The sequence below is a fragment of the Polyodon spathula genome, chromosome 5 (assembly GCF_017654505.1).
Source record: "Polyodon spathula isolate WHYD16114869_AA chromosome 5, ASM1765450v1, whole genome shotgun sequence".
NCBI lineage: Eukaryota > Metazoa > Chordata > Actinopteri > Acipenseriformes > Polyodontidae > Polyodon > Polyodon spathula.
In genome coordinates, this window is record NC_054538.1 from 48,622,213 (window position 1) to 48,648,842 (window position 26,630).

General features: G+C 37.6%; 1 protein-coding gene across 5 annotated transcripts in view; it reads left to right on the forward strand.

Moving 5' to 3' along the window:
• The window catches only part of enah (ENAH actin regulator), a 234,966-nt gene that overhangs the window by 198,340 nt on the left and 9,996 nt on the right, over nucleotides 1-26,630 (forward strand). For 3 of the 5 annotated variants that reach the window (XM_041250683.1, XM_041250681.1, XM_041250684.1), the window contains 7 exons: nucleotides 728-987; nucleotides 4,430-5,230; nucleotides 6,450-6,784; nucleotides 20,732-20,874; nucleotides 25,013-25,067; nucleotides 25,263-25,311; nucleotides 25,958-26,024. In XM_041250683.1, coding sequence (XP_041106617.1) covers nucleotides 728-987; nucleotides 4,430-5,230; nucleotides 6,450-6,784; nucleotides 20,732-20,874; nucleotides 25,013-25,067; nucleotides 25,263-25,311; nucleotides 25,958-26,024 — 1,710 coding nt within the window. The remainder of the gene's footprint in view (nucleotides 1-727; nucleotides 988-4,429; nucleotides 5,231-6,449; nucleotides 6,785-20,731; nucleotides 20,875-25,012; nucleotides 25,068-25,262; nucleotides 25,312-25,957; nucleotides 26,025-26,630) is intronic. The other 2 variants (XM_041250685.1, XM_041250686.1) reach the window with 2 other exon arrangements.

The following is a 26,630-nucleotide window of genomic DNA, read 5'->3' on the forward strand; positions in this document are numbered from 1 at the left end:
TGCAGGAGTATAAAAACAAATGGCCATTTAGTAGTGATTTGCCAAGTGCTGCAAGCTTGTATTTTTTAGATTGATGGGTTTACTGCTGATGCTAATTTTAAAATACCAAGGTAAGCTTTATTTAGGAGTGCTGTATTTGCCTGCTGGAGGATAGCTGTTTGTTGGGTAGCGTTCCACAGTAATGGTCCAATGGTAAAATAGCATTTGTGATGAACTTCTGCCTGCATGTCCAACTCCAAAAAACCCTAACTAATAATACATGTATCACATTTTATACTATTTATTTTAGATTTTAATTATATATATATATATATATATACCACTTGTTTTTTAAATAAACGATTCATGATGTTCATTTGAAAATCTGTCCATCACAGCCTATGGCCAGTCCTCTAGTTTCTAGTGAGACGGCACTTTCGATGCAGAAATTCACAATAAACGGACATGTTCAATTTATTTTTAATAAGCGAACGATGAATTAAATAAAATGCGGGACTATGTTAAACTGCGGATATGTATACAATAAAACGCTCTGGTTTTGTCTAAATGTGTTTTAATTTTAATTATTTTTCTTCCCACAAATGACAGGTAGCCGTGTTATAAGCGGTATAAACCACTTTGGGCCGTGCGGTTCCGATGATATAGACCACTTCTGGGTGGTATAGAATCGCACTGCCCATCGTGGTTTATACCTTTTATTATATATATATATATATATTGCTCTTAGGCAGCTGCAGGAGCAGCAACGACAGAAGGAGCTGGAGCGCGAGAGGCTGGAGAGACTAGAGAGGGAGAGACTAGAACAGGAGCAGCTTGAACGAGAGCGGCTGGAGAGAGAGCATCTTCAACGGCTAGAACGTGAAAGAATGGAGCAAGAGAGACTAGAGCATGAGAGGCTTGAGACAGAGAGACTGGAGAGAGAGCACCAGGAGCACCTTGAAAGGGAGCAGATGGATTGGGAGAGGGAGCAGAGGATGTCAAACACCGGTAAGTGAGCACTGCATGTCCTATCCTATACAGTATTTCTTGTATTGTTTTTACTTTTCTCAATCAACTAAGTGATGTTCATATAACAGCTAGGTTAGACCTTGCTGTGGCTAGCTGGATCTTTTGAAGAGTTGATACACCTATCTTTCAGCAGTGCAGTTCATCTTCCTGTATCTCATAAAATAAAGTGAAACAAGTAAATCTGATAACTGTATTTGTCTCTGTAGCTCATTATGTGTTGCTTTAAAAATCCTTTGAGTTTTTTTTTTTTTTTTTAATGAATAGAAAGTGGATAGTCTGTGTTTTCAGTTCAGTATACCTTTTTTGCACTCAAGTACTTTGCTTCAGCAGGAGACAACAAAATTAGATTAAGAGAAAGCAAGCTTGCTGATGGTTTTAGGCAGTCAGTGGTACTTGTCAAGTCAGAGCACAACTTAGAGTAGTGGTGGGAGCGATTTTGCAAGTGTCTGTCATGCAGCTGTTTCTGAGGAGTTCAGAAGAAGAGGGAACTACAAACGGGGAAATGCTGCCTAAAAATTATTAAATGGTTGAAGATAATATACTAAATAGATTACCTTTTGTACAGCAACACCATGTAAGATCAACTTTATAAAACCATGACATGAATACGCAGCAGCAGCTGCTCCCACCTTCCCCTGCCGGCACTGTTAAAATGAATACACAATCTATGATTTACACAACCTACTCAACACTTTCAATGTTTAAAAAAATGGGGGGAGGGGGTGAAAAAACAAATCAATTAAAAATAAAAATCTGAAAAGTCTTCATTTGATAAGTATTCACCCCCTTTGCTGTGACACTCCTAAATAAGCTCAGGTCCAACCAATTGCCTTCAGAATTCACACAATAAGTTAAATGGAGTCCATCTGTGTGCAATAAAAGTGGTTCACATGATTTCAGATTAAATACACCTGTCTCTGTAAGGTCCTTCTGTTGGGTAGTGCATTCAAAGCAAAGATACTACCATGAAGACCAAGGAGCTTTCAAAATAACTCTGGGATAAAGTTGTGAAAAGGCACAGATCAGGGGAGGGGAATAAAAAGATTTCAGAAACATTGAATATCCCTTGGAGCACAGTTAAGTCGATCTTTAAGAAGTGGAAGGTGTACGGCACCACCCAGAGTCTGCTTAGAGCAGGCCTTCCTCCCAAACTGAGCAGCCAGGTAAGAAGGGCATTGGTCAGAGAAGCCAGGAAGAGGTCAATGACAACTCTGAAGACCTACAGCATTCCATGGCTGAGATGCGAGAAACATGTGTCGTCAATAGCTCAGGTACTCCACAAATCTGGCCTGTATGGAAGATTGGCAAGAAGGAAGCCATTTCTGAAAAAGCCCTTGTAAAATCCTGCTTGGAGTTTACAAAAAGGCATGTGGGAGACTGAAAAGATGTGGCAAAATATTGAACTATTTGCCCTAAAAGCAAAGCGTTATGTCTGACACAAACCCAACACAGCACGTCACCCAGGTAACACCATCCCTTCTGTGAAGCATGAAGGTGGCAGCATCATGTTATGGGGATGCTTTTCATCGGCAGGGACTGGGAAGCTTGTCAGGGAAAAGGGCAAAATGGACAGAGCTAAATACAGGCAAAATCTTGAGGGAACCCTGCTTCAGTCTACAAAAGACCTAAGACCGGGACAGAGATTCACCTTTCAGCAAGACAATGACCCAAAGCATACAGTCAAAGCGACACTGGAGTGGGTTAAAAACAAGTGAATGTCCTAGAGTGGCCCAGTCAAAGCCTGGACTTGAAACAGATTGAGAATCTGTGGCAAGACTTGAAGATTGCTGTGCATCAACGATCTCCATCCAACTTGACAGCTTGAACAATTTTGTCAAAGAATGGGCGAATATTACACGATCCAGATGTGCAAACCTGGTAGAGTCTTACCCCAAAAGACTCGCAACTGTAATTGCTGCCAAAGGTGGTTCTGCCAAGTATTGACTCAGGGGGAGATTATATATATAATACAGCTCTGGAAAAAATTAAGAGACCACTGCAAATTTTTCTTAAATCAGCATCTCTACATGTATGGCAGCCATTCCATTACAGTGTCTGCTGAATTCCAACACAGGCACACCTCATTCTACTGAATGAGGTACTGATTAGGGGATCACCTGAACCAAATCTTATTTAATGAGGAAAAGTATAAAAACCACTCCTGTGGTCATCACTATCCTCTTGCAATAGGACCAGCTGAAGGCAAAACAGTGCTAGTAGTACTTCAAAAGTAATTGGAATAAAAAAATAACTATTGATCATGCCCAAAGAGTTGAAAAGGAAAGTTTTGAGTGAGGAAAAGAAGGGTTAAATTCTGGCTTTACTGGCAGAGGGATACAGTCAGCGTCGGGTTGCTTCCATCCCTAAAATTTCAAAGACGGCGGTTTATAAGAACAAGGTCAAGCAGCACACATTGGGGACAACAAAGGTTGTCCTGGAAGAAAACTTAATTCCTTCTGCTCTGACAATGTTCCCCAACTCTGAGGATTGGTTTTTCCAGCAGGACAATGCTCCATGCCACACAGCCAGGTCAATCAAGGTGTGGATGGAGGATCACCAGATCAAGACCCTGTCACGGCCAGCCCAATCTCCAGACGTGAACCCCACTGAAAACCTCTGGAATGTGATCAAGAGGAAGATGGATGGTCACAAGCCATCAAACAAAGCCGAGCTGCTTGAATTTTTGCGCCAGGAGTGGCATAAAGTCACCCAATCAATGTGAAACACTGGTGGAGAGCATGCCAAGACGCATGAAAGCTGTGCTTGAAAATCAGGGTTATTCCACCAAATATTGATTTCTGAACTCTTCCTAAGTTAAAACATTAGTATTGTGTTGTTTAAAAATGAATCTGAACTTATTTTCTTTGCCTTATTCGAGGTCTGACAACACTGCATCTTTTTTGTTATTTTGACCAGTTGTCATTTTCTGCAAATAAATGCTCTAAATGACAATATTTTTATTTGGAATTTGGGAGAAATGTTGTCAGTAGTTTATAGAATAAAACAAAAATGTTCATTTTGCCCAAACACATACCTATAAATAGTAAAACCAGCAGTGGTCTCTCAATTTTTTCCAGAGCTGTGTATAATATATATGTGTGTGTGTGTGTGTGTATAAAATATATATAACTTTTTTTCCCCTCAAGTCTAACCATGTTTTTTCTAACCTTGGTTTTAGGTTATATATATATATATATATATATATATATATATATATATATATATATATATATATATATATATAGATAGATATAGATATAGATAGATATATATTTTTTAAAACCTTGCTGGTTTCCTTGCTTCATTTGCTCCCTTTTTTCTTCTTTCTCTTTTCACTCTCACCTGTTTCCTCCTCTCTGCACGGCTGTTGCTTCCTCCTCCTCCTCCTCCTCCTCCTCCTGTCCTTTTCATCTGGGTCCAGCTCCATCTTTTGACAGCTCGCTCTACAGCACTCCTCCTCCTGACTACTCCAGTTGCCAGCCTCCCGCCGCACCTCCACCATCTTACTCCAAAGCCATCTCTACTCCCGTCTCAACATTTGTGACCGAGTCCTCTGTTCCCGACTACACTTCAACATCCGCCCCTGCTAGCAATGCCCCACCCACCCCTCCACTGCGGCACTCTGCCTCTCGTTTTGCCACTTCTTTCGGCTCTGCTTTCCATCCTGTGCTGCCTCATTACGCTACTGTCCCCCGGCCCATCAATAAAAACCCAGCCCCTCCTTCCCCTTTGATAGCTCCCCCTCCCACTCCCCTGTCCTCCAAATCCATAGTCTGGTCTGCCACCAATTTCAGCCCACTCCCACCTTCCCCTCCCGTTATGATCAGTAGCCCCCCAGGAAAAGCCACTGGTTCTCGCCCGTTGCTCCCTATTTCATTCCCCAGCCCCCTCACCCACAAACCCTCTTCTCCTACAGCAGCTAACAGTCCCCCGGACTCCCCTGCTATGGCCCTGTCCCCGTCCAGCAGTGCTCCTCATGTGCCCCCACCACCTCCCCCGCCCTTGCCTCCACTGTCACTGTCCTCTTGTCAAGCTGCATCTGCTTCGCCAAGCACCCCTGTTGTGTCGACTCCCTCATCCCAGCCTGGTGTTCTCCCCTCTCCCTCCGCAGCTTCTGCTGAACACTTTCTAAACTTTGTGCTGAGTGACTCCTGCTCTGCTCCAGAGCTGCCGCCTGCCTCACTGGTGGCTTCTCAGCTGGCTGAATCTCAGACCCTGCAGGGTAAGGCTTTTCTCTCATTACTAATGAACTAATCAGGGTGGAGTGCACTTACTTTACTTACTAAACCCTGTGTTCAGAAAAATCATTTTCTTGTCTGTACACATCAGATAATATGAATGCGCTGAAGTGTGTGTGTTTAGTTTATTTTTTTAAGTAATGTCAGCTATCTGCTTGTAGGGCTCTACATTGGCAACAAATAAATTTGTAGAGGGCACCAAGGCCACTAATCTTAAGTCAAGGCCAAAGTGTAGGATGTTGTGTATTTTTGCTTTGGATTCATATATAAAGCTTATTATTGGCGACAGAAGGAAAAACACAGTTTAACTTCATAATAATAATTTATTTAGAAAATGCGGGGGGGGGGGGGGGGGGGGGGGGGGGAGGCACCTTGACAGGGCTCCGGGCTAACATTTTGCCTAGGAGCCAATGGCTTGGGTCAAATAAATTGGTAACCAAATCAAATTGTTAGGTGCCACGTTAGGAGCAAGTTGGTTGCTACCATATTCAGCTGCTTAAAATACAACAACTTGTAATAATAAAACAGTAACTGACTAATTGGTGGTCTATCTTTTTTGTTACTTTTACTTTTGGATTTTTATTCCACTAATAAGTAACTATACATTTCTGCTTCTGCTTGTTTAAGACAGAATATTTCTATATATATAATATATATATATATATATATATATATATATATATATATATATATATATATATATATATATATATTATATATTTGTCAACGTCTTGGTACAGAGTGCAATAAATGATCGATAATCTTGACAAATCTCAATAAAACTATTCAATTAATTATATAATAGTGTTAATTTTATAAATTACAAGCATTTCATCGTAGTAATATTTATTAGCAGTACACTCTTATTCAATATCACTGTATAAACCTGTTTTATACAGTATGAACTATTGCATATAAAATGTCAATATTTACATCACGTAATGTCCAATAGTGTAAATTTTCTAGTTTGAATTCTTCATTCTTATTATCATAATACAGATAAGAGCAGTTATGAAAATAAAGTAAGACCAAAAACAATTTAAATAATTTGGACAATGTTTTAGTTTTTTTTTTTTAAATGTATAGAACAGTAATACAGATGCAGTTTAAAAACATTATTGAATTAAAGGTAAAACTACCAATTAAAAAACCTTGCTAAACGTTTAACCTTTAAGTTCATTCCTTTTTCACTCTCACACACAGATGCTGTCCAAGGACCGCCAGCTCCTCCTCCTCCACCACCACTTCCTCCCGGACCCCTCATCATGGCCCCAGTGGCAGGACCCCCACCTCCTCCTTGTCCACCACCTCCCCCTCCACTTCCACCCACCTCAGGACCCCACCCCCCTCCTCCTCCTCCAGGGCCACCACCGCCACCTCCTCCTTGTCAGACCCCTCCACTGGCCCCACCTCCACCTCCAGCCCCGCCTCTCCCCATTGCTTCTGCTGCTGGATTCTCGACGGCCTCTGAGGAGAACCACCCGCTCTCAGGATTAGCAGCTGCATTGGCTGGAGCCAAATTACGGAAAGTACCAAGGGTAAGTGAAAAGTTTAGACTTTCATGTGTTATAACTAGTCTTGCTACTATTCGATTTTTATTTTATTGCAAAGTCGACGATTAATGTCAACATTATTTTAGAAAGAATTTACTTTTTTTTTATCTTTTCAGTTCAAGCAGTGAATGGATGAAATTGACGTTCATGCTTTAAAAAAATAATAATAAAAAAAAAAAAAGCTTTTTATACCTGTAATGGGAGATCTTGCTGACTGTCTGGGGCATGCATGGTTTTGCAGGAAGAGTTCAACAACCCCGTAAGATCCGCCTGCCAGTCATGACAATGACATGGAGAGGTGGGGAAAAGGGTGTGTTGGCTTTCCCTCTCTCTGAGTGGCTGAGAGTCTTGGGGGATTGCTCGGCCCCTAAGTACTGCCCTTGGCTATGCATTTGGGTGGCCTAACGGGATACCCAGTGATGCTAGCGGAAGACGTCAGTGTAAGCAAAGACCAGGCAGGAATGCCAACAGTTGAAAACAGGCTGCTTTAAACAAATAAAACAAGAATTGAAATTAATTATGATGTACCGGAGGGGATGTGTGTAGATATATGGGGAACTATGGCCATCCCAGTGTATAGAGAATAGTCGAACATAGGATGGAGACCCATACTGAACGGCATAGCGGCAGTGGGGGCACTACATAAGCAGTACTTTTGTTTTGTAGTTTTATTATTGTGTTTTGTTTTCCCTTTTCATTTTGCATTTGGTTTTCATTATTATTTTTGAGCACCAGTGAGTGTGCCTGCATATACCTGTGTTGGTAACCCTGTTTGTAAAACAACAATCACAAATCCTGAGTGTGTTGCAACAAAGCCACACGTGTAACCCATTTAAAAGAATTGTGGCGGGGGGGGGGGTGCAACTTTGGGAGTGAATCTTTCCTTTAATTATTAATGTTAACGAAAAGAATAGACCGAACTCTTCAGAATCACTTGCTGTATGAAAAACAATTGTAACGGTGAAGATAGCACAGTTATTCACAGAGAATCACCCCAAAAAGGTGACATTTTAGCATAATTGGAGCTGAATGAGCAGCTTTGGGTAATGTTTAAATATATACAAAATCGTCATTTTTTGTGCATTTAACCATCAAAATATGCACAGACCAAGTGACTTTCATAAGGAATAAGACATAGCTAAACAAAGTCTAAAACTACTTGAATCCATACTAAAAAAAAATCTCAAATTCCAAATACAGTATTAGTATGAGCCTGCTAATGGAAATGATCCTGCCTCACTGGCCTGGACTGTTGCAGTAACAGTTATAAAAGGGCATAGTGAATAAAAAAAATAAAAAATACACGACAGAGAAGACATCACCACTAAAATTACAGTTGAGTACGATTTCTTTGATTTAATTAAATTAAAATAAGTGGCATCAGAACACGGACTGGTTCTTACTAGTACTAAAAAGAAATGCAGGAAGATTGATTTGTTTGAGAAATATATTGACACATGTTAACAGTTAAATATCCTTTATTCTCAACTGTTTAAATATGGTCCTGGAAGTTACAGAGATTAATTTTTAATATTTTGCCATCCCACATTGTTAAACACAGTTATAGTGAAACCAGCTGCTAGGTCAGGACACATTTGTAAGTAAACACTGTCTCTCGCATGACAGTGCTTGGTGCTGATGCTAGTGATAGGTTGGAACAATGAACATTGCCCTCGCATAGCAATGCTTAGTGCTAATTGGTTGAAACACTAAATGACAGTACGCACACGGCAATACTAATTGGTTAAAACGTTGATTCATGACTTTCTTGCAGGCAGTGCAAATTCTCATTCATAAACTAAAGTTAAAGAGAAAGGTTGCCCCTGCATCCCTCGCTCGGCGTGTAGGGGTGCGACTGCACCCCCACTACCGCGTCCCTGAATATCACTGTACTCTGCATAAACCAAACCAGGAAGAAAATATGTTTGGACTTTAACTAGGGGTGGTGCAAGATCGCCCTCTTGTGGTGAAATTTAGAATGCAGACTTTGCTGAACAAAGCATGCTTTTGAAAATGTCACCACAAGAGGCCACTTGTGACCATGAAAACTCGTAATTCCTGATAAAAATGATAATGCCTTATCCTGCAACATATACTGCTTAATACTATATTATCTAGTAGTAAATCGTATAATGGTTAAAAAATATAGTGTGCCCACTTTATTTTAAGAGTGTAAAATTGATTTTATGTTAGTATTTGCCATTTTTATATAACATTACTGTGATCTCAGGCTATATAGAAATTTGACAGCCAGGGTATTTAAAATATAAAGCTGAACATTCCACAGCGCGCAATGCACTCTATCACAACTAATCACAAGTAGTAATCACAATTAATACTAAATCAACATTTATAAAATACTAACCAATATCTTACAAAAAACACACACACTATAAAATTACGCTTTCCAATTAACAATGTTCATATGATATCTTGTTTGCTGTAAACGCTTGGAAGCCTTAAAGTTGGCTGCAATTTCTAGTTATTGTTAGGCTTCCAAGCCTATGGTTGGGAAATCTATTGTTATTCCTGTGATTTTATTATTATTATTATTATTATTTTATTATTATTATTATTATTATTATTATTCCTTCCGCCAAAAGTTTGTCGCAGAGTTATGAAAATGCATACGTAGGTAGATGCCTATGGGCAGAGTACCAGACCTTGGTCCTTTAGTTTAAAAGTTTACAGTTTGGCCACAAGGCTAGATCTTGTGAAAATATTGGGCAATTTTCAAAACTCTTGTCGACAAACGTCTTAAGATGGAGATCTGACAACGACAGTAGATAGCGCATGAATAGCCTCTTAAAAAAAATATGTTGAAACAAAGTTGGACGGTTGGTTTGCCCACCATGTTGGATATGCGCAAAATATTCAAAGATCTTCTTGTCTGAAACCACAGTGTTGATCGGCACCAAAATTGTCACGTTTGCTCATGAGAAGGTCTTTTCTGTTTTGTAAAATCCCCTCTTTTTCATTAAAAAACATAGATGCCGTGAACAAAACAACAATTTCACAAGTGCTATATTTGTATTATATTAAAGTATAAATCCATACTCCAATACACCAGAGGCACGAAACTAAATATGGTAGTAGAGAGTAATGTGAAGTACTGTCTGTTTCAAAATGGCATGTTTTGGTCACATGGTTTGGCGACCATATTGATAACTGAAAAATGACTTTTATGACCCAAAACAAGAACAGTGTTGCACGTGTGCTCTTCAATGTTGGTACAGTTGTGTGTTAAAAAAAAAAAAAAAAAAAAAAAAGACATTAAGGGGTGCAGATACGGCAATCATTTATATTGAACACGTATAGGAAGTCATACGTGCGCTATAAAAAAATGTCATCACCCATAACCTTTGACCTCTGCTAAGGTTCAAAACCCATAAATTGGCCTATAGCTCCTCAGTTGTATCTAACACAGATAGTGCACTTAAACTTCAGCATAAGATTATGCTCTGTACATGATACAACTTAAGTAGCCCATTAACTAATTATAGGAAACGTAGCGAGCTGTATCGGCGATTATTTGTGATGATTGAACCATGTTTTCTTTGGAAGCCTTTATAGTTGCTAGCAACTCTAGTTTTTTTTTTTTTCTTCCTCCAAAATGACAAATGCCTATAACTTCTAAACTGCTGCACCAAAACGCACAAAATGTGGCAAGAATGTAGAGGACTATGGGACGTTGTGCCATGGGCAATGTGGTGGCCTTTGGTCACATGATGTGGCAGCCATCTTGAATTTAATGAAAATTTTGGGCAATATTCAGAAGTCGTCTTCTATGGAACAGAGACAGTTTTCTGACACATGTAGCAAACTGGCTTTTCAGATTTCTCATTTAAGATGATGAAAAAGTCATTTGTCCATCTCTCCTGAAAGTTACGGTGCTCGTCCTGAACTGCTTGAACTTTCCTCCATTGTACAGTAGTTCCAGTGTCGGCGTCATTTACAGAAACCTTGTACTGAAAACGTGCGTGCCTTACAACGAACGTTGTGCGAGAAAGGGAAATTGAAATGCATTTTGGGAGTTGTATTTTACTAACCTACTGGTTATGTATTATTATAACACAAATGCAAGATTAGTAAAGTACAACTCCCAAAATGCATTTCACTTTCTATTTCAAGTGTAAATGTGCAAGGTTATAAATCCCTTTTTATTTCTAATTTAAACGCATTTCTAATAACAAAGAATCACTTGAATGAAGGGACAAATTTAGGGACGTGGGGGGCCGCGACTGGCCTGTGGGCCGCGCAATGAAGACCCCTGGGTTAGAGGTTAATCTTACCTGAGACAAACAGCTGTGGTGACGAGTAGCGCTGTAGTAAATCAATGCAATTTCTGAAACGACAGTCCTGTCTATGTTTTTGTTTGTTTTTTTTACAAATAAGCCTGAAAAGGCTGTTTAAATATTAACAAATGCTATGAATAGACATATTGGTTGTGTGTCTGTAAAAAGAGACAAAATGAGTCACAATGTATTCAAATTTGATTTGGGTTTTTCAGTGTTACTAATGGCTACCACTAAATATGCAATGTTTATACATACAAGCATGCATATATGTGGTTTAATTACCATTATATATCGCAAGTAACCCATATTTTACTGTAAAGCTTATGTATGTTGTCACCTGCTGATCGTTGTAATGTAAAGCATTATTCAAATGCTGGGGGCACAGTAGAATGTACAAATCAGTACTAAATGCAGGGCTCAAATTTGCGAGCTGTGGGTCACCAGGTGCAACCAAAATTGGTCTCAGTGATCAAATATTAATTTGCATTCTCCATTGACGACTGTGAGAGAGGGCAAGTTAGATACAAAATAAGTTAGTTATATTATTAGTTTTGTCAATCCTCGCCCCTGCTCGAGTCAATCCTCGCCCCTCCTCGACTCAATCGTCAGACATCATTCCTCACCCCTCCTCGACTCATTCCTTAATGTAAATATTCGTAAAAATAATGTTTTAATAACTAGGCTAAAGATAATTGAAGGGCTGAAGCAACAAATTACTAAATTGATAGTAGCTACCTATAAAGTAATCTAATAAAATACAATAAAAACATTAGATTTCATTGTTAGATTTCGGAAGGAAAAATAAATAATAATAACAATAATAATAAAAATAATAATAATAATAAATCACAGCAATAACAATAGGCTTCCCCAGCCATAGGCTTGGAAGCCTAATAATAAGAACTAGAGTTGCAAGCAACTTTACGGCTTCCAAGCAGTTATTGCCAAACCATGTGACCAATCAGATTCATTACGTTACTGACATTACTTCTCATAGTCCTCTACTATTATACAAAGTTTCTTAAGTCTACTGTATTGTACCACTGACATATATGCAAAAAGATCAATGCTGAAATCTTACTGGTCCACAGTAGCCATGTTTTTTACTGTAGCAACTTCTCTCGAACAAGAGTAAAAGATAATCTTACTTGGATAATGTCTGCTCATTTTTGCTTTAATTGGATAGGTGGTTTCTAAGAAGATGATGTTTGTTTGTTATTGATGTTACACAACATGCTGCCATACCACACAACCGATCAGCTTCTTTTTTTTATAGGGCATATATGGGTTACTATACATGTTACGTAACAACCACGCCCCTATCTACAGGAAGAAGTTCTGGGCAGTTTTATAGCCAGTTGTGTATGATTTTCACAGTAGCAACTTCCCTTGAACAAGCATAATAGATGACCATACTGATGTTTTATTCCAATTTTTGTTTCAATCGGATAAGCGGTTTCAGAGAAGATGTTTGAATTTTGATGAGTATATATTTTTATGGTAATTTTATGACATTAATCAAAGTGGTTGCCAAACCACAGTACCAATCAGCTTCATATTAACAACAGTTAACCATGGCCTATGCCTCAACATGTATAGCAATTTTCAGAACTCTGCAGTAAGTATTTTTCAATACACAGGCGTTTTAACAAATTCCGCAAAATCCAACATGGCTGTCGAACTACGTGACTTACGCAAATTTGCCGAATATCACCAACTATTGCCCATAGGCTTCTACCAGCAACTTTTGGAAGAAAAAAGTAAAGAAGAAGAAGAAGAAGAAGGGAGTTTTACGGCTCCCAAGCCCCAGTATCAGTACCCGTCTAAGCGTGTTTAGTTCTCAATGTGCCAAGTTTAAAATCAGCAACTTCAACAGTTCCACAGAAGAAAAGATTTTTTTTTTTTTCAAAAATGCATCAGGCAACCATCTTGTTTTTAACACAAGTTTCTCAAAAGTCAGTTGTATTGCTACAGTGTCAAGGATGATGCTTGTGAAGTTTCGAGTTAGTCAAGTAAACTGTTTGTCAACTGAGGCAATTTTAAATTTCAGATGTAAACACACCTGGCAGACGTCTTGTTTTATAAGACATAACCGTTTTTACAGATCTGTATTCCATTGTTACTGGGACAACAACTACCATGATTGGAGTTTGTTAATGAAACATTGTTCAAATAGCAGCAGTTTGCTGTTAAGGGCGCGTTTCAATAAGATTTATTGCAGCCATTTTGACATTAAAATTTATCACAGCAACATTTGCTTTGCAAACTTGATGCGGGTTTGGATGCTGATGATATATACCAAGTTTCAGATCATTCGCTTCACCGGTTCCCAAGAAGATTTTGAAAGGTTTTATCAAAAAATACGTCACAGCGCCAATTGCAAAGACGCAGCAGCAAATTTTTTGAGCATCAGACAGCCAAAGTATCCAGCTTGTTAGCTGACAAGTCAGAACCTGATCAGTCACACAGCTTTGAAGCAGCAGCAGTTTAAAGTTTTGGGAAGAAAATAATAAATTAATTCAATTAAAAAATAAAAAATCTTAACAATAACAGGTTTCCCAGCCTTCGGCTTGGAAGCATAATAATAATAATAATAATAATAATAATAATAATAATAATAATAATAAATAACTAGAGTTGCAAGCAACTTTACGGCTTCGAAGCAGTTACTGTGAAATTTAAGTGCATTGGTTGTTATAGAACATTATCATCACAAATTATTTTGGACACAATAGGCTGTGTCAATTTTGGCAAAAATATTGGAAGCATTGGTTAGCAGCAAATTAAAATGTTATTTGGATGCAAACAATATTCTAACTAGCTTTTACAGTGAAGTGCATTTAACCAATCGGCTTTATTCAATTGCTGGCATTAGTTTCCCGAGGTCTGCATAACTCAGAAGTTTGAAGAATTTATCTGCAGCTGTGTTTTTTTTTTTATCAGCAGGCATTGTAAAAACAAAACATCACTATGTCCATTTTGTGACCAGTGAGCACCCTTCCACGGTAAGGCAACATAATTTTTGCACGGTTACTGTTGCACGTAAAGGAAATATAATTTTTATCAGGAATTACAAGTTCTCATGGTCATAAGCAGTCTCTTGCGGTGATTTTGTTAACCAAAACTGCAATTCTAAAATTTCACAAGAGGGCAAATTTGCACCACAAATCAAAACCAATTTATATCAACACGTGCACATCCTACGTTACTGCACCGCACCAACATGGCCGCCACACTATGTGACCGATCCACTTTACCTTAAGTAGAATCAATTGTGGAGATGAGTGGACTATGTACAAAAAATGTCACAGCTGTACTATCTACCATTCATCAGAAGAAGACTTTTGAATATTGTCCAAAATTTTCAGTAAATCCAAAATGGCTGCTACACCATGTGACCAAAGGGCGCCATATGCACAACGTCCCACAGTCCTCTACATTTGTGCCAAATTTCGTGAGTTTTGTTGCAGCTGTTTAAAATTTACAGGTATTTGTAATTTTGGTGGAAGAAAAAAAAATAATTATAATAAAAATCCTTACAACAATAATAGGCTTCCCAGCCATTTTGGCCTGGAAGCCTAATAATAGTAATAACAATAATTAATATACTAATAATGCAATGAAACCCGCTTAATGTCACACTCTGCTTATTATTACCACATTGAAATGTCTCGGCCAGAAAATAATGAAAGTCAATGGGAAAAAAGTACCTGATAATATCACTTCAGTTATTATCATATTTTGCTAAAAATCAATCAAATTTTTAACATTCATCCGATTTGCACCCCATCTAATAACCTTTCAAACTGCGTGCAAAGTCAAGTTTCTTGTCTTGCAGAAACTGCTGTCTATGCAGCATCTGTTCTCAGATTTCAAATTAAATTGGGCAAGTGTCAGAAAGGAAAAGATGTGGACATAACCACAAACCACCGTTACGTTCTGCAACTTTAAACTTGAATTACTGAGTGTATAAAACCCCTGATCGCATAATATTGTAACACTAGGTTTCACTAACACCTTTTATTGGTCTCTTGCCACCTCTGCCAGATATTGACTGAATTGCATACAATAAACGCAGTCACAAAAATGGCAACAGCTTGTAAACCAGCGAAAATCGCTCAGTTAGAAAGAAGTATTAGTAATAATACTGAATTCAGATTCCGATTTAAAATTCAAATACACACAATTCTTCCACTGAATCGGATGTCAGCGAGTGTGTCAGTGAAGACATAAGTGAAGAATATTTACCATCAGCATAAGTGACAGCGAAGAGGCGGTGCCAAGCTCTGTGCGTTGCTCCGTGCTTCAAGGAGAATCATACACTGAAGCATTAGAAACTCTCACTCCCTCCTCCACCACAACCTGTTTACCCCAATACGATTTGTTCATATCTCTTTTTTTTTTTTTTTTTTTTTTTTTTGTTAAGACGTGTTGTTTGGCTGTTCCACTCCATTGTTTATTGCCTACATTTTATTTTTTTGTCAAAACCTTTCCCTATGACTAAATAAAAATATATATTTATTTGTTTAATTTATTTACAGTAAAAATTATTTGTCTATTTCGTCAGTATTCATTACACACATACAAACATATAGCTTTCACTGGACTAGCAGCGCATTTTAGAACTCACTACTCAAAGGATTAAGCGTTTCAGGGGGGGGATGTGTAACATTATTACGAGTATATCATAGTAATTGGTATAGTTACTCTGTTCAAAGGAAAAAAGCGGGCTTGAGTATCATACTACTATTACTTCAACTACTACTAATAATAATATATTTTTTTAAGACAAAAATACAGTTTTAGCAAACAGTCCCAAGTACCAATTTATTTATTATTTTTTACCAATCTGAACGATAAAGCATTAAGCTACAGTATTTGTACATATCTTTGCAATGTACAGTTATTGTGTGTTTTTGATAAAACAGGATTTGGGAAATTTTACATTTAACTTTCTGTGCATTGGTCCACATTTACTGTGCTGTGTTGCATTGGATTTAGTTTCATTTTCTGTTTGATTAAATGTAGTCGCCACCACTTAAACCGTAGAGGGTTATTTCGGGCAGATGTTGGTATAGGACAAATAACGTTTGACATTTAAATAACAAACGCACTGCTTTATACTGTAGTAATCGCTCTTACTAATCCACAAATCGGCTCTTTTCACCTCGTTACCTTGTCAGTCACATAAATTTAAATTAAAAAAAGGCTGTAGTAAAACAGCTTGACAGATCGATCAACCCCTGTGCAGTACCTTGGCTATTATACCACTGTACAGTGTCAGGTTTATTTACAGTTTGAAAAAACAACACTGACTGCAACAGCAAGCAAGCATGGCTGGAAAGAGAAAAGCAATGAGCATCAGCACGAAAATTCAGTGTAAATAAAAAGTCTCTGTTAGATGCTGTGTGATTGCTAAAACATGCTTGGAACTCGTCACCTGCGGGGCGTATCAACTTCAGCCTCCGTCTTGATCTCCTGCCTGTAACTCAGCAGCGAATGCACACACCCAAATGGCAGACAACTAATCTGTCACAAGCATTATCTTTCTAAATAAGGGGTTTAGGGGAGCGCCCTAATAAAAGCTGAATCTCAGAACAATAATAATAAAGTACAGTAATTGTTACAGCTGTGTATAATAGTATTTAAAACAAGATTCATTTATCCACCTTTTTACATAGTGTCTATACAAAGTCTACACCCCGCTTGAACTTCACATTTTGTTGTGTCAGTGCCTTAGTTTCATGCATTTAAATGAGGATTTTTTTTCCACTTATCTGCAAACCATACTTCACACTGTTAAGGGGAGAAGTTTTTATTGAGAAAAAAAAATTATATATAAAAAATATAAAACTGATAATTGGATAAGTCTCCACCCCTGAGTTAATACTTGGTGGAAGCACCTTTGGCAGCAATTACAGCTGTGAGTCTGTTGGGATAGGTCTCTACCAACTTTGCACACCTAGATTTGGCAGTATTTGACCATTCTTCTTTACAAAACTGTTCAAGCTCAGTCAAGTTCCTTGGGGAGCATTGATGGACAGCAATTTTCTAGTCATGCCACAAATTTTCGATTAGATTGAGGTCAGGGCTCTGACTGGGCCACTCAAGGACATTTACCTTTTTGTTCTTTAGCCACTCCAGTGTAGCTTTGGCTGTGTGCTTTGGGTCGTTGTCATGCTGAAAGTTGAACTTCCATCCCAGTTTCAGCTTTCTTGCAGAGGGCAGCAGGTTTTCCTCAAGGACGACTTCTCTGTACTTTGCTCCATTCATTTTTCCTTCTATCATGACAAGTGCCCCAGTGAGAAACATCCCCATAACATGATGCTGCCACCACCATGCTTCCCAGAAGGGATGGTGTTCTTTGGGTGATGTGCTGTGTTGGGTTTGCGCCAAACATAACACACTTTGACAAGTCTTGGCCATAAAAGCTTGTAGCTCTTGCAAAGTTTCCATTGGCCTCTTGGTGGCCTCTCTGATCAGTCTCCTTCTTGCTCAGTCATCCAGTTTGGAGGGACGGCCTGATCTAGGCAGTTTGGTGGTGCCAAACATCTTCCAGTTCTTAATAATCGTCTTGACCGTGCTCCAAGGGATATTCAAAGCCTTTGATATTTTTTTTACACCCATCCCCTGATCTGTGCCTTTCAACAACTTTGTCCCAGAGTTCTTTTGAATGGTTGAGATGCACGTTCTACCCAACAGAGGGAACCTACAGGAACTGCTGAATTTATTCTGAAATCATGTGAATCACTACAGTTTAACACAGGTGAAGGCCACTTAAATTGGTGTGTGATTTTAGAGGTGATTGGTTACAACTGAGCTAATTAAGGATTGCTATTACAAGGGGGGATGGACACCAAACTAGTTCAGTTTTTATTTTGAATTCATTTTCTACAAATTTCTAATATTTTTTTCACTTGGAAGTTGTGGGGTAGGATGTGTAGATTTTTTTATATGTATATGTGTATATATATATTGAAAATGTTCACCTTTTTTTTGCCTTATAGCCTGGAATTAAAATGCATTTATATATATAAATGCATTTTAATTCCAGGCTATAAGGCAAAAAAAGGTGAACATTTTCAAAGGGGGTGTAAACTTTCTATAGGCACTGTATCCGCTCCTACCCTTTTCCTATCGCTGTTGGATACGTGACGGATTACTGTACTTTTTATTACATTCATAGGTTTTAATACATCTTTTTTATTAGTGTAATGAGTGTCTTAATACAGCTTTTTAACCACATACATGGGTGTTTGTTTTGCTTACTGTACTGGTGATTGGGGGGACATTTTGAATGTCAGGTTATTGTGTGAGAGTTTATACCGCTTACTGTAGGTGAATCACGTTAACAGAAACATTCCCGTTGTGAGCAGTGGCAACTGTGTTTAGTTGTTGAAGATGGTCTTCTATAGTGACCTGATGTTCAGCAGTGGTGCGCAAAGTGAGGGCACGCGGAGATTCAGTAAGGGACGGCGTGACTATGACAAAAGGAACAGTTCTGTAAAAACATTTTTTGAAGGATAGAACATTTTAAATAAATACATAAATGAATGCTATTAGTCCAAGTTCTTACCTTTCAAATGAGCCGTTGATAATCACTCTAGAACTTGTTGAACCAGAGACATTATGTTTGAAGTGGTGAGTGTGTCAGTGAAACTGCAGAGAACAGGGCGACAAATGTAAAATAAATAAATAAATAAAAAAAGTTATAAGCAGTAATGTTTTAACAGGTATTTTTTACCGGATTTTATATAAATCGCATATTTGTACCAAAAAATGTCCAGATTTAGCTGAATACATAAATGTTTTACAAACACATTCTTAAAAGTTGGAGTGTAAGCACAGCTCTGCAGCACACAATGCGAAATCAAACGCGTCAATGGGCGTGGGCTTGCATGTTAAAGGGATATGCACATCGGACACGAGCGAATAAAAAATAATTAAGACTATTGATTTAAACAGAGTAATGCACACCGCAAGCGAAGCCAACGGCGCACATGAAGCAAGCAAATACATAAATACATTTGTTTTATTTGTATTTGTGCTACACAATGTTCGTGTGGCAATGGGCCAATCAGAAATAAGCTCAAAGGTAGTGGCTGTCAGACCATCACCCGTCACTCTCTTGGTCACGTAGAGATTATAACAAAAACATATTTTAAAAATGGATCTCAATGAAAATGTAATTATTGAAGTTTAAAAATATAATATTCTTTATGATGCCAGCGTCCATAGATATATAGATAATAAAAAGGACGACGCCACATGGCAAGAAATAGTAGAACAATTGGAAATTTATGGTAAGTCTGTCTCTTTTTCACCTTAATTTTAGTCAGTGATGGGGAGCAGAACACACCGGTTTCATATTTCTCTAAAATGACGTTTCTTTGTTTTAATAATGTTGATCAATAATAATAATCACATTAGCTCTAACAAGCCGGTGGTATTCCCAGAACTGTTTCCTTATTTTTTTAGTGTGTGGTGTACCTTCCCATACACTTATTTCTTTGTGTTTTATTCATTTTATTTCATCTCCACAAAAGGAGCAGGAGACGACAGTCTGCTTTTCATGACTAGCTACAGGTGTCTGAGTTTTTTTTGTACTCGTTCTGTATTTGTGTCGTTAGCGTCGCTCCTGGTGTGCATATCTGATAGGTAAATGTGGAATCGCCAAGTTTAAAAAAAAAAAAAAAAAATTGTTTTATTTCACGGATTTATTTGTTAGAAATGTTAGCTAAATGTTGATATTCAAAGTGTAAAAAAATATTTTAATTCACATATTTTTTTCTTAGAAACACAGGTTTAACACTGGAACCATCGTGGTTATACTAGAACCACTGCCGGCAGTCATTGTGACGCTTAAACAACATCAATATTAAAATGAAACATTTCAAAAGAAAGTAGTGTTTAAACAGGTATATGTACATACAAAACTGTAAAAACTAAGTTATATTTTAATTTAAAATGAAAGGAACATGTTTTCTCTTGCGTGAGTCACTTGGTGCAGCACTGAATCCAGGTTGAGTTGTAGCAGCCTGCAGCGTTACAGTTTTGTTATCGGAATGTCTGTGCCGAAGCGCTGTGGGTAGGTTGTAGGTTATATTCAAAATAAAAACATGAATTATAAAAGGCAGTCCAAATGACTGATTTGGCAGTTCTAGGTGGGTGGGATTAATTGACTGATTTTAAATGTTGATTTTGTGTACGCTTATGTATTTAGTTAAATCTGGACTTTTTGTAGTTTAGGAAAAAATATGTGACTACACAATCGGGAATAAAAAACACCTGTTAAAATATAAGGTCTAACGTTTTAATATGTGTGTACAGCGGGACAAAATGTATGCTCAAAAAGGGTGTGGCGTTTAAAAAGTTTGTGCATCACTGCTGTAGGGTGCAGAAGATACATGACAGGTTAACTAAACTGCATATCACATTGACCTCACTTTTATCGTAGAGCACACCGCACCATGCTTTGTAATTTGTATAGCTGATCATGGCTAGTACTGTTAATGGAGACTATTTCGAACTTGTACAGTTTTTCATTTTATTGATTGTTGTATTTGTTGTACCACTATTCCTGAGAGCATTAACACTCTTACTAATTCATTGGTCAATCATTTCTTTTAAACAGAGTGAAGCATCCAATCCTGCTGCTTCAGGTGCCATAAGTTCTGCATCCACTCCATCGAAAGCAGAGTCCACTCGTGGAAATGGACCCCTTTCTGTTGGAGGTGGTGGTCTGATGGAAGAAATGAGTGCCCTGCTGGCCAGGAGGTGAGATGCACTTTACAGTATCTAGAAAAACATGTAGTTTTGCTTTACTCTATAAAGCATAAATGCAGTTTATTCTTAGTTGTAGCATGGATTTACAAGGTAATAAACAACACAGAACAACTGTCACTCATAGGTCATTACTAGGTTAGAGGTCAGTAATGAGTACCTGTGCTGTTGAATACATTAATGTTATCTGCTTAAGGATGACTGAGTAATAAAAGTTGTTAGTTGGATTTCACCACTCCATATTTTGGATTTCTTAATTTATTTATTTCATTTTATTTCCGGCACACCTGTGCAATAGGTAGAAAAAATAGTTTGCTATATAATGTGCCGGTAGCCTTTCTGCACATTTGATAAAAATAGGAGGAGTGGCAAACACTACGCGGCAACCTAATTCAAGCATTCAAAATACTAAAAGGTATTGACAATGTCGATCCAAGGGACTTTTTCGACCTGAAAAAAGAAACAAGGACCAGGGGTCACAAATGGAGATTAGACAGAGGGGCATTCAGAACAGAAAATAGGAGGCACTTTTTTACACAGAGAATCGTGAGGGTCTGGAATCAACTCCCCAGTAATGTTGTTGAAGCTGACACCCTGGGATCCTTCAAGAAGCTGCTTGATGAGATTCTGGGATCAATAAGCTACTAACAACCAAACGAGCAAGATGGGCCAAATGGCCTCCTCTCGTTTGTAACAAATTTTAAAAAATGAATGTCACTAGCTGAACCTGCCCTTTTCCAACAAGTAATCGGTAGTTGATAAATATGTTCAAAATGTTCACTTTGCTTAATTATTTGAAGTAGAAGACAGTATGCTACAGGTGTCCAATTATCTCACCACATAACGTACACAGTTACAGAGAAACTTAACTAACAAAATAGCTGCCGTGGCAGTTCTAGTGTTAAAATGCAAATTATACTGTTTCTGTAGATGAACCTGCAACATTCACTGGAGCATGTTCATTAAAAGCAGCACATTACTGATGCAGTACAGCACTGCAGGTACATTACTGATGCAGTACAGCGCTGCAGGCACATTACTGATGCAGTACAGCGCTGCAGGCACATTACTGATGCAGTACAGCGCTGCAGGCACATTACTGATGCAGCACAGCGCTGCAGGCACATTACTGATGCAGCACAGTGTTGTGTTTATTTTTTTAATTATCTCCATGATACCTATCCTGGATAATTACTACCTAAAGTACATTCTCTATTTTACTGATAATTGCCATTACAAAAAAATAACTTATATTGAAGTTAAGCAATGGTAAATAAATAAATATCATTGGGCTCTAAATGTAACTAAATTATTTAATATGAACAGAATCATACTATTTCAACACAAAAAGTGATGATGGGTTAATTGTAAACACCATGGTGTATATTAACCTATGGATGTTTGGGCTTTTTCAATGTAGAATCAATTACTGTTGAAACAGCATGCCTCTTGTAAAATGTTATGTTTATAATACTGCAGCAGATTTTTTAGTGAATTTGATACAATTAGCCATTTGTTGGAGGATGGATAAAAGTCGGCCAAATAGTAAACCAGGATAGTTACACTCCAGTTTGATATTCATTTGATAATCTGTTTTGTTCAAATGTTGTTTATTATTAGGGGATATGTAACATGCACGGTGAAGTCTACTTCTGAAATCCAAAAAGCTATTTTTAGTTTTTGGTATTGCTTAACTTTTTCAGGTGAATGTTTGGTTAGTCTGCAACTACTTTTTCAGCCAACAGATGGAGAAAAATTCAATTATTCATGACTATATCTAGGTATGGTGCATTCCAACCATTTGCCTTATGTCAGTGGTTCCCAAACTTTTTCCGGTTGTGACACCATTTACAGACCGAAGCATTTGTGCAACAACCAAATAATATATACGTTAACACCAGAAGAAACTGAGATATACTCACACCTAGAAGCTCCGCAGCAGTCTTTCTGACGGCTGTATTCAAAACACTGTATATAATATACCGGAAGGCGAAACAGTCGGATGCAATTTTTTTATTGAGTACTGAACAACTGAAGTGCTAATATATATATATATATATATACACACACATATATACATATATACCTGTGTGCATATATGTATATATACATCCACATATATACATATATACCTGTGTGCAATTAAGGTGTTTCACATGATTTCAGGTTAAATACACCTTTCTCTGGGAGGTCCCACAGTTGATTAGTACATTTCCTAACAAAAACAACATCATGAAGACAAAGAAACATTCAAAGCAAATCCGGAATAAGGTTCTTCAAAAGCACCAATCAGGGGTAGGATATAAGAATATTTCCAAGGCATTGAATATCCCCCGGAGCACAGTAAAGTCCATTATTAAGAAATCGAGAGAATATGGCACAACTGTGAATCTCTCTAGAACAGGTCTTCCTCAAAAACTATCCAGGCGAGAAGGGCACTAGTCAAGGAGGCCACCAAGAGACCTATGGCAACTGTAAAAGAGTTACAGTCTTCCACGGCTGAGCTGGGAGACACTGTGCATGTGGCAACAATAGCTCGGGTGCTTCACAAAACTGGCCTTTATGGGAGAGAAAAAAGAAAAAAAGAAAGCCATTGTTGAAAAGAACTCGCATCAAATCTCGGCTAGAGTTTGCCAGAAGGCATGTGGGAGACTCTGAGACCAAGTGGAAGAAGATTCTATGGTCTGATGAGACCACAATACAGCTTTTTGGCCTCAACGCTAAGCGCTGTGTTTGGTGCCTAACACCGCACATCATCCTGAGAACACCATCCCTACCGTGAAGAATGGTGGTGGCAGCATCATGCTATGGAGATGCTTCTCTGCGTCAGGGCCTGGAAAGCTCGTGAAGATAGAGGGCAAAATGGATGCAGCAAAGAACAGATAAATTCTGGAGGAAAACCTGCTGAAGTCTGCAAGAAACCAGGGACTTGGGAGAAGATTCATCTTCCAGCAGGACAATGACCCCAAACATACAGCTAAAGCCACACTGGAGAGGCAGAAAAATAAAAAGGTCAATGTCCTGGAGTGGCCCAGTCAAAGCCCGGACCTCAGTCCAATTGAGAATACGTGGAAAGAGTTGAAAATAGATGTTCACCAAAGGTCCCCATCCAACTTGATGGAGCTTGAGCAATTTTGCCAAGAAGAATGGGAAAAAATTGCAGTCCAGATGTGCAAAGCTGTTAGAGACTTATCCAAATAGACTCATAGCTGTAATTGCTGCCAAAGGTGCCTCTACCAAATATTGACTCAAGGGGGTGAATACTTATGCAATCCATTATTTTCTGTTTTGTATTTGTAATTAATTTAGAACAATTTGTAGATTTTATTTTTCACTTTGACATTATATGGACCTGATCAGTGGCAAAATTTCGGGGGGCGACTTATCCAACCAAGCTATTTCAGTTTTTATTTTTATTTAATTTTCTACAAATTTGTAGAATTTTTTTTTCACTTGGAAATTATGGGGTAGGATGTGGAGATAAATGAAAAAAAAAATTTGAATGCATTTTAATTCCAGGCTATAAGGCAACAAAAGGTGAAAATTTTGAAGGGGGGTGTAGACTTTTTATAGGCACTGTGTGTATATATATATATATATATATATATATATATATATATATATATATATATATTATATATATATATATATTAGTGCCTTGCAAAAGTTTTCAGACCCTCTCACAGTTCTCACATTTTGTTGCTTTAAAGCTTGCAGTCATGGTTCTTTGATATGCACAACCCACTCCACACATTCAAAGCAAATGCAAAAAGAAGTAAATAGATAATTAATATGAAATAAAAATGGAAAAGTCATGATTGCATAAGTATTCAAACCCTTTGCTATGGCAAACCTAAATTAATTCATGTGCACAAAATTATCTTAACATCAGTATAAACAGCTGTTTGGGTCCTGATCAGCAGCCAGTCATATGCCCACAATAGTCACTACTTCGGTCTTGAGGACTGACTAGTCAAGTTTTGTGAAGTTAAGGTCACTTTAAAGGAAAGGCATGGGAGGAGGAAAACAAATCCTGCAACATGGTTGGTAGTTTCAGAACAGTATATCCGTAAATGCCAGATAATGCAGTCGGAACATTGTACAGTATGCTTGCATTCCATTGTATCTGCAGGAGAAGAATTGCTGACAAGGGATCCATACCTGAACCAGAACAGAAGGACACAAATGTAAGTGTGAAGCCACAGAAAATTGAAATAAATTGCTGTGTTATAGGGAAATCCTCATATCATTAAAAGTAACTTGTCTTGTAAAGCTTTGTGCCCAAAACATGGTTTTACAATAAATATAATTGAAATGCTGAAATATTAAATATCTTTGGGAAAATTAAACCTTCAAGTATTGTTTTATTCTGATTTAAACAGGATGAGCCTGAAGTTACAACCCCTAAACTCCCAGCAGCAAGCACACCAGGTGAGTAGATTAAGCACAGCAAAGGCTACAAAACCTGTAAAGACAACTTGGTTGCACACAGTGGCACCAGCATTTATTTATATATTTATTTATTTATTACAGGTGTTATTCCCTGTTTTGTCTTTTTTTTTTTAGTAAAAACCTAATACCAATAAAATTTTGTTGGTTATGTTAAACTTAAGATTAAATAAATTATTATATATATATAGATATATATATTATATATATATATATATATATATATATATATATATATATATCACTGATGATAGCTCTTTCTTACAGAAACAGCTGTTTTAAAGGGATGGTTGAAGATGCTGTTTTTACATAGTAAAATATGCCTTTATTACTTTTACAGTATAGAATAATGTTAAGTTCCTACCCACATGGCAAAATGAAACTGCTGTCAGTGTAAACTAACCAATCTAAATATTTGAGGAAAAAACAAAATTGAAACTTTAGGACAAAAACATATTAATACATAAAGAATTATGACACTGATTTGGTTAACTTTGGCGTGCTGGTATCCTTAAAATTGAAGGACAAAAACATGTTGACAGTTTGGAGTCATCGTGCCATAACAGAGAATATATTGCAGTGTAATCCATGACATATATTAATTGTTTTGGTTGTTTGTATTTTTCAGACATGGCCAGAAAGCCTTGGGAAAGAACAAATACTATGAATGGTAGCAAATCACCTGTTATAAATAGGTAATGCATTTATAATGAAAATGATTTCAGTTAGAATTATCCACAAATCTGGTATAAGCAAAATAAAAAAAAGTGATCTGTAAATTGTCTAAAGTGTTCTCACTAATAATAATTTAATGAAATGAAAAACATTATGAATGTTATTGCAGTCTCAGAAAATAAACAGAACTGCCGTTCTATCTTGGTTTTTGTATAATTATCTTGGATCTGAAGACCCTGTATTTTGCAAACGTCTGTACAGAATCTACATTGTTTCTCAGCATCTTAGCAAACTAATTTGCTTTGCATTTTTTCAAGGATAGCTTTGGCAAGTGTGTCCCCTGTCCCCCGTCCCCCCAACTATTTCAGCAGCTTGGAACAATGTGTCTTAACAATACTAAAGCAAATTGTTAAGTTTGCTTGTATATCTATATAGGTTGTTCTGTAAAGCCAACACATTCTCTTAAGGCAGTTGAAATTAGTCACCATTGATTGCAACATTACTATAAAAATCATGTAGTGGATTAAAGATATATAAATGTAGTGGTAGAACAGTTGTGTGGGTTCCACATCAGGTAAAACAGTTGTGAAATAATAGAATAGAATCGTCACCTAGGTGTAGATTTT